Raw genomic sequence first — 12,773 nt, 5'->3', positions numbered from 1 at the left:
TCTGGAATTCTGGTTTTCTGTATATAGATGTGCTTCTGTTGTTCTCATGTCATATAAGCATATGCTTATAGAAACAGATTACACTGTGAATGAGACATGGGAGGCAAAGCATAGGTGTATGTTCTTGGCAGCTACTCTATTTTTACTATTTATTTGTTTGAACAGAATAACCAAATGTAACCAAAGAAATCTAATATGCCACAGTATGTTGTTGTGTGGTAAAGACTTGCATGAGAAGAGCTGAAAAATGCTAATAGTTCCTTGAAGCCTGCCTTTACTTCCATCTCATCATGCAAATCTCAGTGGTACATTTGCACCCTCAGCAGTTTTCTGTTCTTACTCTCATCTGCCTTACTTGTCTCAGATTTCTTGTAACATGACTATTGTATCTGTATAAAAATTTATCTGTTTTTAAAATTTTCCACTCTCCTTGTCCTGATAGATGATGCAATATTTTATATTCTACAGCACCCTTCTGTATTCTTATTCCAGCTCTCTAGCTCACTCCCCTTTTTCTTGTCTCACACTTACATTTACTCTCTATTTGGAACAGCATGTCTATGCTGACTTACCAGGCATCTATTTCTTTATTAAGAATAGTTAGATATTTTCTTTGAAATGTGTTTCTTTCATCAACCACTTGCAATTTGAAAAGGGTAGTGTTGTACGGCCACTGGAGATAATAAGGATGGAAAAGTACATCTGTTCCAGAAATCGTTCTGTAAATTATTTTATGCCATATGTGTATAAGTGACACTATTCCTCTTCGGAAAGACTTATGAGCCAAAAATATCAGCTAGATCTATTACAAAGCTAAGTAAAAAGCTCAGTTGGAAGTGTTTCAGGTAATCTTTTGTGAAAAGCAAAATTTAAAAGAAAAAAAATGGAAATATATACAGATTAGAAATAATAATTTGTAAAGCATTCAGCACTACCTGTGATGAGTTGTACAAAAAGTATTTAAAAGGGACAGGTAAAGAGGATCAGGCAACACTTTTTTCTCTTGTTCCAGTGACAGGACAAGCGGTAATGGACGAAAGCTGGAACACAAAAAGTTCCACTTAAACATGAGGAAAACCTCCTTTACTATAAGAGTAACAGAGTACTGAACAGGCTGCCCAGAGAGGTTGTGGAGTCTCCTCCTCTGGAGGTTTCAGAATACACCTGGACACATGAACCTGCTTTAGCAAAGGTGTTGGACTGCATGATCTCTAGACATCCCTTCCAACCCTGACCGCTCTGTGATTCTAGCTATGACTGTATGAAAAAGGCTTCAGGTGGTTTTGAAATCTTGTCTAGAGAAATTGCGCACCCTACCATCACACAGAAATACTGAAGAAGACAGTTTTGGGGTTTGTTTTGGCTTTACTTCAGCAGGTTAATGGGGGTTTTTTGTTTGTTTGTTTTTTAAAGCAGCTGGGTTACATAATTCTAATTATCTTAATTGATTCACTACAAATTTTTAACCTTATACATACAGAATTTGGATTCGATGTCACATAAAAGTCATCTGGAAGTTAAATATTTAGCCTCAAAGAATGGGAATTTAAGAGCATTTCCATGGTTGACAGTGTTCTTTAACCTCAGCTAGCATTCCTGGGTATACACCTGTGCACAGATTGCTGCAGCCCACAGCGTTATCACCATTCCTTCCCACCAGCTGACGCACTTTCATTTCCCTCCCCATTGCACAGGAGGTATTCCATATGGAATCAATAAATATGAGGTATAGGTGTTCTAGGAGGAGTGCTTATGAGGCATAGGTGCATTAGAAGGATCCCTCTAGACATGGATGAGATCACTGTTATGAAGAAGCATACAAGCAGATACATGTGAAGTATCTTTTCAGGAAGATATGAAGTGTGTCTGTAGGAAGAATAAATGTAATGAAACTTCTGCTGACAGTGTTGCACGTTGGAGCAGTTGTTCTTGTCAGAGAAGGGGTACTTTTTTGCCAAGTTAAGTGTCAGATGAAGAAATTTCTAGGAGATTCTTAGGGAAAAGCATGAAAATGTTCTTATACAGCAGTGGATTGAGCTAGTTGATTTAAGATGAAGTGGCTACCAATCCATTCCACTCACACTTATAAATCGCTGTATTCAGAGGACCAGCAGAAAAGCATGTGTAGCTCAAGGGACTATGCAGCATGCAGTCCAGTACACTAACATAAACTAGAGTGGATTTCAAGTTACTTTTTAGCATCAGTGGTGATTTAAGCAATAGGTTCCACTCTATGGTTAGTAGGTCAACATTTGTGGTTTCTATTTAATTTTCCAGAATTTCCGTTCTTTTGTTCTCTGTTTTCCTTTTTTAGACATGGCTTCTTACCTCTAATACCATCCTTTTCCTTATTGCAACTGTTGAAAGCTTTTTTCATGTCTTTTAAAGTCTCCTGTTGCAGTATAAATATATTCTGAGACTTTAATTGCAGGTTTTTTTCTATGCCACCTGCAAGCATTTTACCTTTTTGGCAGTACAGTTAATTTTCTTTAAGTTACTCGTTTTGTGTAGTTTCCCGTTTTAAAACTTAATGCTATGTGATGACTTTTGTCTTTTTCTCTTCTCCAAAGCTACTGTATTTGTGCATGCTTTGATCACTGTTAAAGGCAGCTCATCTGTTGTTCATGGACTGGGCAATCAAAATTACCTCTCTCTACTGCATCTTCTGAACAGTTGCTCCAAAAAGCAGACTTTCGTAAGGTTTGAAAAGGTAATCTCAGCATTGCAGCTCAATGAAATTTTCACAATGTGAATATGGGGAACTCCAGTCTCCCACTATTACTGCATTTCTTGTCTGTGCAGCTTTGGAATAGATTTCTTGTGGTTAATACAATAAAACAGCAAATTAAGTAGCTTTAGCTTAATTCATGCCTCCACCAGTCACATTTTTGCAATAGTACTTGCTTAATCCTGTAAAAGTCTTTAAAAAATTTAGATTAGTGAGGACACTGACATGACTGTGCAGCCTTTGATTAGATATAATATACAGGTAGGATTACCATTTTTTTCCCTCAGTTAAAGCTTTCAGTAAAAGAGCAATGAATGAAAAAAGATATTTTGTCCATTAAGTTCTCTAAATACAGCCTGTTGAATGTGACTTCCTGAATTTTGTATTTATTTACAACAGATTAGTCAGAGTCAGACAGAACCCTTATTAGGTATGAGAATTTTAAATTTGAGTGAAAAATAATACTTTAAGTCAAAACTTCTTCACATTGAGCAACAGAGAGAAATTAATCTGTGTTCATATATCACAGTGTCTAACTTTCCCTATACATTTTTGTTCATGTGTGTTGTGAACTGGCTAGATGCGATTCAGGAGGTTCAGTAGTAGAGATATAAAATCTTTCAGCAGGGCCTCGTTATTCAGCTTAACATGTAGCAATTTAGTAAAATCAGTTCCACTCTGCTATGCTAATTTACACCAGCTGAGGTTCTGGGCACCAATCTTTATATTGTGTCTTGACTTTTCTAGGACGTAGGTTAAGTAACATTTGATAACCATATGCGTATTGTGTTGTGCCAGTAGAATAGGACTTAGAAGGTGGAGTGTGGGAAGAGTGGGAATAATTGCAAATGTGCATTGTTAGATTTTATTGACTTCAGAATGTGGCATAAATACAATGTCAGCTTCTCTATAAAACAAGGCCCCCATGTGGAGTCAAGACATAGTGAGATCCCCTAAAAAAGTGGTAAAGAAGTCTTAAAATTATGTGGAATTAATTGATTGTATTTTCTTCTACAGCTAATTATATTTTTAAAATGCAAGGCCAGTATGTAAATGCATGTCTAATGTGTCAGACATCTGACGCATGTTTGATTCTTTTGCTTCAGCATCCATGAACAGGCAGAAAGCTTTTCACCATTTGTGCAGGAGGGGAAGACAAAAGAACTTCTCTTAGGAACTCACCCCTTTTGTGCCAGTGTGATTGAAGGGAGCTGTAAAATAGTCATAGCTGATTATCTGATTATGCAAGAACTACCTAAGTGTGTGAGTATTCAGAGAATTTCGGCTTCCTTTGGGTATTTTGGTGATTAGTGTGTGTCTTCCTAGGAAATCTGGTAGGGAGTGAGTGTGAATGGCGGTCATTGGGTCAGAAAGCAACCAGAAGAACAAAAGCGGATGGAGAGCTGAGAGCATTCCAGTGGAAAACTCAACTGTATAAACAATGTGGGGCATCTGATCGTGTTGGTCTGTCTTCGTTTAGTTGCTTCATCTCTTGCATGTAAAAAAGTGTTCCTTTTTTAAGCGTAAAAAAGCTTTCTTGCTTTTAGAACTGAATGACATTTTCTGAGTCAAAGAGGGCAGAAGTTACAGTAAATTGGAAAATATTTGCATCTGCAGTCTTCTTGCTGGATGTTTCAAAGTCATAGAGCATGCTTTCAAAGCTCTGGGCTTTAGCAAACTCCAGTGTGATGTAAATTTTAAGTGATGAAATTTAGTAACATACCACAGAGTGCCCCTTGGGTTGGAAAAAAAATCACTTCTGTACTACTCTGATTTACTTATTTATTATTTGTAAGCCAATTACTGTGTTTTTCTATATTTGGATTAGAGACAAGTCTGTAGGTATGAACAAAATACCTGTTACTTATGTGAATATAAGCAGTTGTGCTTACATGCCATTATCAGAACTTGCTATTTCAAAGGCCGCTGCTTAACAAGCACTTTAATTTCAGCATTCGTCCTGAGCCCATTAATGAAGACACTGTGAATTGTTCCTTAGGTGTTGAAAATAACACACATTGCTGATGTCATTATATTTTGATTATATACCTTGAAGTGGGAAAAAATACATTTTAATAAAAGTTTGGCATCCAAATAAATAATTTTCAAAATTTGCATCACTAAATCAATTGATGCTTTTCTAGTGCTGGAACAGAAATGACATCTTAGCATCTGCATTCACTGAAATACAGTTGTGTTTTTCCTGGATAGGGCCTACCTTGGTAAGCAGTGTCATATTTGCCCACAAACACACAAAACTTAGTGCTAGTTTGCTTACTGCCATCCTTTAATTATGTATATGTTTCTAGATATTGAATGCTTTTAAACCCAAGTACTCTCTTTACAGTTTTAATCATATCCTCGTATGGTATAGTGTTCATTCAAGAGGCTCTGTAAATAAGATTGCAGACAGACTTCAGGGAGTTCAAGGGGCTGATGGCAACAGCTTTCCAGTAGAGGGTGTGTAGTGGACATCTTCTAGGTTGCGGGTCTAAAACATCTCAAATTTCTCAGCCATTTTTGTCAGCTTAACACCAGCAGGCAGCTCTATCAGCTAGTTGCACTCACACGTTGCTTTGTTATGCTTCTGCACAGCTCTTACTTCCTCCCCTTTTTTAGCAGTTGAGGCTGTTGCTGAAACAGGCAAGAGACTTACCCTGCTTCACCAATATTATGATTGATGCCATTAATTCAATACATTAGTGGGGGGAAATTCAATGTGATGTCAATTTAGCTGCTGGAGGCATTGCAATATATCCCTTATGGAGATTAGTATTTAGGTTCTGCAAATATAATCATGCTAACATATAAGGTAGTAATATGGCACTGAGATAGCAATGCTAAAAAGTAGGTATGAGGATATTAAAATACTGATTGTTGAGGTCCCATTTATTACAGTTTTTATGTTTCCTGAAATTTGAGGGGCAGTGAATGTCAAGTGCTGTGCCTCATTTTCTGATGTTTACAGGTTGTTACTGATACAGTTCAGCTTTGCTGGAAATAGCTTTTAGCACATTTCATCTGCATCTTAGCCGGGGAAGCGGAAGTTTGCATCTCAAAGCCACCATTTTTTCTGATATTTGTCACTAAACATTCTGATCTAAATTCCTTTCTAAAAAATAAGAAACTCTACCTACCGTATTGAAATCTGCCATGGTTGAATTCTCATTTGTGTGCGTTAATACAACTACAGTTTTGTCTATTAAAATACGTTACTAGGTAAACAAAACTGTTGTATAGACACTGTAAGAGCTGCATAGAAATGTTGCAGCTTGTTTGGGCCTTGGAAGCCTTTTCCTTCCTTCCTTCCTTCCTTCCTTCCTTCCTTCCTTCCTTCCTTCCTTCCTTCCTTCCTTCCTTCCTTCCTTCCTTCCTTCCTTCCTTCCTTCCTCCCTTCTTTCTCCCTCTCCCCACTCCCTCTCCCTCATTTTCTCCCTCTCTCTCTTTCCTCTCATTTTTCCCCCTGAACATGGAACCTTACATAGTGTAGTTCCAGATGCCAGTCTAGGGCCTCTACTACCTAGAACAGTGCAAGTAATTGTTCCTGTTGTGCATATTTGTGGTATAGTCTGTAATAAAAAATAATGAAGATTTTTTGGCAGTAATTACACAGAACAAAAATGTCAAACTAAGTCAGGACTAAATATTTCTATTGGTATGCTAATAATAGCAAGTACTGATGGATATCATTTGAGATGTGAAAACTAAATGTCTATTTTGACAAGTCAAATATGATTGTACTTTTGGATCAAGTAGTATTGGATCAAATACTATCAGAGACTGAAATTATGATGAAAACAGCAAACTATGGACCATAACTTGCAGATTGCTGTCTTCTCCTAAGAGATACAAAAATATGTTTTGATATTGTACTTGCTGTTTTGAAAAGTGATGAGAGTATACTAGTAAGTGACTTTTTCTTCTTCTTCTGTAGGTCTGTGTTTTTGCCTTGACAGTTGATGTAATTATTGTCAGTGATGATTTATCTTTCCATAGCACTACGTTTTTCTCAGTTATTTTGTCAGGCTTATAATCACCTTAAGACTTGCAGTTTATATTGCATCATATTCTTATGCCTCCTTGCTGTGCTATTGCTGCAGAAGTAAAAATAGAATTAGTTTATTTAAAAAGTTTTCTTGTTTGTAAGCTTTTAAAAGTATTGTTATTAGCAGCTAAAGTCTGCTGGAATGTGTGGGACTTTCAATTATGATTGTGAAAACCAATAATATCTCATGTATACTACTTATTACTATCATAATTAGAGTGCTAATCTTCTATGTTTAATTTCAAAGAAACCCACTGAAAAACTGTGCTTTGCTCTTTGCCTTAAATCTATATAATTCTTCCTCAGACCTCCCATGCTGTTAAATGTATGGATAGAATGGTAGCTTCCAAGTAGGTCAGTCACCCCTAAAGAAAACACTTTCAGGTCGCATCATATAACCTGTATTATAAGAACAGCTGTGGGTAAGATTCTAAAACTGGATGTCCCAATCTTTTCACATGGTGGCAGGGGATGATGGTTTGGTTTGGTTTGGTTTGGTTTGGTTTGGTTTGGTTTGGTTTGGTTTGGTTTGGTTTGGTTTGTTGAGAGACAGAGGATTGTCATTATAATATTAATACATTGGTCTCTTTTCTTTTTTTTCTTAATAGATAAAAAAATATTTTGAACTTGAGCCACTCGCACGTGGAAAGCGCTGGATTCTTAAACCCTGCTCCTTGGATGATATGGAAGCAGTAAAAGACAGCTTCTCCCTTCTAATAAACTTACTAGAAGAGAGAGACTTCGAACCTTCAAGAATGTGAAACACAAGAGAGCAGAGTGGTTGTCCAGGTATCACTCTGCCTGCACATTCTGCTCACAGCCTAATTATGGTATGGTATCAAGACTGTGCTGTGATATGTGGTCTGTACACAGTTAGTGCAGAATGTCCTTTTGTTAAAACAAATATTCTGTGAATCAAGTATGCAACTATTTCCAGTAAATTGTCTGCACTACTGAAATAGGGATTTCCTTTTTGTTTACCACTGTTTCTGCACACTGTGTGTTGCTTTCTTGTGTTGAGATCATCCTTGATGAGAAATTTTACACGCACAAAAATAATGTAGTCTGTAAAGGAGGAATTCTACCTACTACCTTAACTAATGTCTTAAGGATTTTTATGACTAAACTGTATTAGCTTGTTTACTGACCCTGCCATATGGAAAGTACAGCGACTGAGAACCTTAATAGGATATCTTAAAGGCAAGCAGTTTCATGATAATGCAAAGGTTAGTCCTGAATTTTTTCTAAGTGAAAACACAGTTGGCAAGTTAGTTGATTCCTCTTCTAACAGCAGAACCGCTATTTTTGCTGGAAGTTTCCTGAAAGCTAAATTAGCAAAAGATGTGTGCAGATAACAGTATTGGGGATAAATAAGTGATCTAAATAACAATATTTTTAGAAAATATACAAAAGTTGGATGAGGTAATAATTTTCGTTAGAAGTAGTTTTCCATCAGAGAAGCAAAGCAAATATCTGTTAATTCAGCTGTGGAGGCTTTATTACTGGTTAGAAGTGTGACTGATTTTAAATGAGGATTGCTTCCTTTATTATCAGTCACTCACATAGTACTGCTGATATCTTAACATTGCCAAGGCATTTATACCATAATTAAGGGCCTTACAGTGCCTGTACCATAAGCTTCTCTTGTCAAGGGACTTTAATATGTTCTTTCAAACTTCTTCTGTGCTAAATGTTGCTTATAAGACAAAAAGATATTCATTGGATACAAAATTTGAAATGTACTTGGAAAAATCACATTTGTTTCCAGTATCACAATGCATATTTGCTCTATCTGTTGTATGATTGTAGTTTTTTGGCTGCCTTTTGTTGATTTTTTTAAACATTAAAAACTGATTTTGTCCATTAAGGAAACATGCCAGATCACTGGTTCACCATTAAGTCAGTCACAACAAGGGTATGTGCGATTCAGTCACTGGACTGGTGCACACCTTGAATGTTGTGCCTTGTGCATTCAGCTACCCTTGTGCATGAGTGTCTGCAAACACAAACTGTAGTGAGGTGTCAGTGGTTCCTCATTGATTCTGCTTGTATTTTGAACTCATAACTCCTTTTTTCGAGGCTTTAAGCAACATATCTTTCTTCTCTAAGCATTTACTTTATAAGTTTGAAATTTATTGTAGTTTCTCACTAGTTTATTTGGGGATAAGAAAATAGGAAGAATCAGCATTTAAAGAGCTGTAAACTCTATTTTTCTCTTACTTGTAGTTATACTTTTAAACAGAATGTTTTGAATAAGTTTTTATTGCTCTCAGAATGGCCTGATGATCACTGTTTTCATTTGCTTCCTATTATCAGAAAGAAGCTGGGAGAACTGATAAGCTCCATGTTTAATTTTGTGATAGAATAGGGAGAAAGCCTGAAGGGCATCTTTTCTTGCTTTGTTTAAGTTCTCTTTCCTGCCAGGTCAATTGCTTCACTCCTAATACTCTTGGAAATATCCAGGAACTGGAATTGTTTGTTTCAAAACACAGAGGGAAGCTCTATGTTGGTTCAGTTCTCTCTGCACAGACTAGGCAATGCAGCTGCCCATCAGTGCTTCTTCTATGGGTTAAAGAGGAACTAGATCTTATTTACCGTTCCAGGTTAATGTATGCTTAGAGGCTACAGAGTCCCCAGATTTCCACAAGGTCCCCAAATTTCTCTCCTGTTCGGGGACAATGGCAAATAAGAAGTTGTGGGGAGGAGAGAATTATTTCCCAGAGAAGGTAAGCAGTTTTTGAAAGCAAAAAGAGATTCAGAGATTTTACTGCTTTTTCATTGAGCATTAGTTAGAAGATGAGAGAATTGTATTTTGCCATTTTTCTTCTTTCCCGTATTACAGTTATGGACCAAAAGCAAGGGAAAATAAAGTCAACTATATTGGATTCTTTAAACTGAACTTATATGTACCATTAGCGAGCCTAGTCCAAAAGCTGAGAGTTTCCAAGTTACATTTTGGTTGTGATTTCCCAGCTATGCACTATTGGAAGCTGCTATGTAACTAACATGCAAAAGGTCCAAGTGGTCGATGAGAATATGGCTTTGGCATATGCCATTGGCCACTTAGGCCAGGACCTTTTGATGCTTAATGCTTTTTCTTTAGGAAAATGCCAACTGTACAAGAGCAGTGATTTTTTTTTTCCAGAAAGATTTTGAATATGCTTTTTCTTACTATTACAGTGATCATTCCTCACCACAGGTTGAAACAATACCTCATAGCTGCTTAAAGCTAAGACCAATGCTTAACTTTACTTTGAATGTAGTTCTGTGGTTTTGTGTTGTGGGTGACTTAGTGGATGTGTAGTTTTTAAATGTCTGTAAACACCTTAACATTTTTTATGGAGGAATTAAAATTTTCATAGCAGCTCACTTCACACTTCCTTGTCTAAAATGTTGTTGAGTACTCTGGCTATGGTAGAATATGTAAGCACCATGCAGGTTTTTTTGAGATGACCAGTCTCAATTGTTTTGTTCTGGTTTTAAAATTTTTTTTCACATGTTCATCATTTAGGTGAAATAAACTTGGGCACTGGGCTTTATTTTCCATGCAGGTTTATTAAGGAGTGAACATTGTCTTTTAAAAAAGCTACTGTGCTTTAATGTCCTTTAGCCATCTGTTAAGTTACTTTGCGTGTGTATGTGTGTGTATGTGTATGTGCCCACACCGGGATACTTCTCAAACCTGTGGCTGTCTGCAGTGTCTCAGCCGTCAGAATGAAAACATTATCAATCAGTATCCAACAACAGCTGGTTTTGACAAGCTTCTGTCTGCTGCTTAATGCTTTACAACTTGTCAATAAGACCTCTTTATCTACTCAATCTGAGCTGGTAATCTTACTGCTTCCGTGTTGTGTCCTGTACTTGTACTTCTAGCATTTGAATGGAAAAAAAGTTAAATCTTAGTGGGTTTTGACATTCTTGCTGTATAATGCTCCATGTGTATCTTATCTTGCCTCTTCAAATGCGCTATACAAAAGTCTGTGATGTATTCTTTCGTTTAACTTCTTGCATTTCACTATATTTATAGAAGTTGCAGATTTTTGTACCATGTTAGTTAATACAGTTGCCTTTTTGTAATGGCAATTAATTTATATTACTAAAGTTTGTATCTTTACCTTAGTCAAAAGTATGAGTTAACTGCCATATTATCTTGACTTTATACTAAAAATACAGTGTCTATTCACAGAAGTTGACCCATTCAAGTGGACAACTGCTGACATGAGGAACTTGTACTGTTTGTGATTTATACATGATTTCCACTATCAAAAAAAAAAAAAAAAAAAGAAAGAAAAAGAAAAAATAAACACTGTGTAGAGTTGAGTTGCTAAGTTTGGATTTCTTGAGTCGCAGACAGTATGGGAATCTTCAAAATAAATTATTTACTCCTAGGTGTAAACAAATTATACACAGTTACACGTTTACACATTTACACACACACATGTAAAAAATAGAAACTTCTGAATATTGGCTGATTTATTTCCACATTAAGATGTTGTTTTCCTAGAAATACATCTGAAAGATACTGCATGTTTATTGGTCAAACAGAGACTGGAATAAAATTTATATATTTTTCCATAATGTTAAGCTGGAGGGCATGTTTATATTACTACAAATAATTTTTAAATAAAATGACATGTCAAAATACATATAAAAATACAAAAGTTGAGCAAATACTATGGGAAAAATAAAGGCATGTGGAGACAACTCGTGTTATCCTATCAAACACAGTTTGGGTAGAAGAGACTCTCACAATACAAATTCTAACAGCTGATGGAAGTACAGCACTGCTGAGCCAGACTGGAGTTCCTGATTTAGCTACTGAGGTATGCTCTTTCATTTTATTATTCTTAAATCTGCATTTTACCAAGATTAAGATGGAAATTAAAGATTTGTAAACTTGGAATATTTTCTCGATTCTTTTGTTTCATATAAGTAGGAACTGAGAATCTACTAATCATGCCTCATTTGATAGCTCTTGAAAGAATTTTCATTAGCTCATTAGCTCTTTGACCTAATAGTTAAACAAATAAAAACATCTGTTTGTGTCAGCTGTAAGGTTAGTCATCCAGGGCTTAGGTTAATGCAAGGATGACAGAGAGTCTCATATCCTACATGAAAACAAAAACCATACCTTTCTCAATATTTGCAGTTGGAAAGGACTCTTGAAATTAAGTACTGCACCTGTATTCTGTTAGGTGAGGAGACTGAAAGATCATTACCGTTCTCAATCAGCCCTCATGGTTAAACTAACTTCATTGTGTGGGCTGAAGAACAGGTTTAATTTAACTAGTTCGGAATATTTGCATGTATTAAGTAAAACTAGACAAAAATAAATCCTGTTGTGGTTTGGCAACTTCCACGTATGAAACACTACTGTTTTTCTAAGGAGACATTTACCATTGGAGGGCCGAAGTCTCATATTATAACTTTGATGTAAATTACTGCAAGCTAAAATGCTAAGTCTTATAAATCCCAAACAAAAGATCTGTTGCCATTTAAATGCCTAGTCCCAAAAATATTGTGGAGGAGAAAGCAAAATCATGATTTGCATAAACATACTGGGAAACCAAACCAAGTTTAGTTGCCAATCACACAGCAAAGTATTTGGTATTTTAACAATGTGACAGTCTTGGATTTGGAAGGTTGATAGATTTTTAAGGATCAAAAGGGCATTTTTTAAAAAGTTTAATTTTATGATAGGTTACATTTTGGACCTGTCAACTTTGACACAGTCTCTTTAAAGAACAACTCCTGTTGTGTGTTAAGATTGGCACTCTAAAAATGTTTTCTATAGAAGTTAATCCATTCTGCGTTCTGTTAGCACATGCTAAAATGGCATTTTCTATCCTGTGACACCTTATCTCATTTACTTGAAAGCACATACCTGTTTTCCACTAATGCAAGTCTTGCTATTTTTTGAAAGAAAAGCTTAATGTACATCTGATAGTAGGCTTTATGTGCTACCATGTTCAATAGGATATCCTTAAAACTGGTTATACA

The 12,773-nt window shown here is 36.1% G+C and overlaps 1 protein-coding gene across 3 annotated transcripts in view; it reads left to right on the top strand.

Annotated features, from left to right (window-relative positions):
- Window positions 1–11,636, top strand: part of ARL15 (ADP ribosylation factor like GTPase 15) — a 226,547-nt gene extending 214,911 nt beyond the window's left edge. For 2 of the 3 annotated variants that reach the window (XM_062018555.1, XM_062018553.1), the window contains one exon: window positions 7,382–11,636. In XM_062018555.1, coding sequence (XP_061874539.1) covers window positions 7,382–7,534 — 153 coding nt within the window. In that variant the 3' untranslated portion in view covers window positions 7,535–11,636. Of the gene's footprint in view, window positions 1–2,570; window positions 2,600–7,381 lie in introns of those variants that run through there. The other variant, XR_009820879.1, reaches the window with a different exon arrangement.
- The last annotated feature ends 1,137 nt before the right edge of the window (window positions 11,637–12,773 follow it).

Source organism: Colius striatus, chromosome Z (genome assembly GCF_028858725.1).
Source record: "Colius striatus isolate bColStr4 chromosome Z, bColStr4.1.hap1, whole genome shotgun sequence".
Classification (NCBI taxonomy): domain Eukaryota; kingdom Metazoa; phylum Chordata; class Aves; order Coliiformes; family Coliidae; genus Colius; species Colius striatus.
Note: the sequence above shows the minus strand (reverse complement) of the source record. Positions and strands in the feature narration are given on the sequence as shown.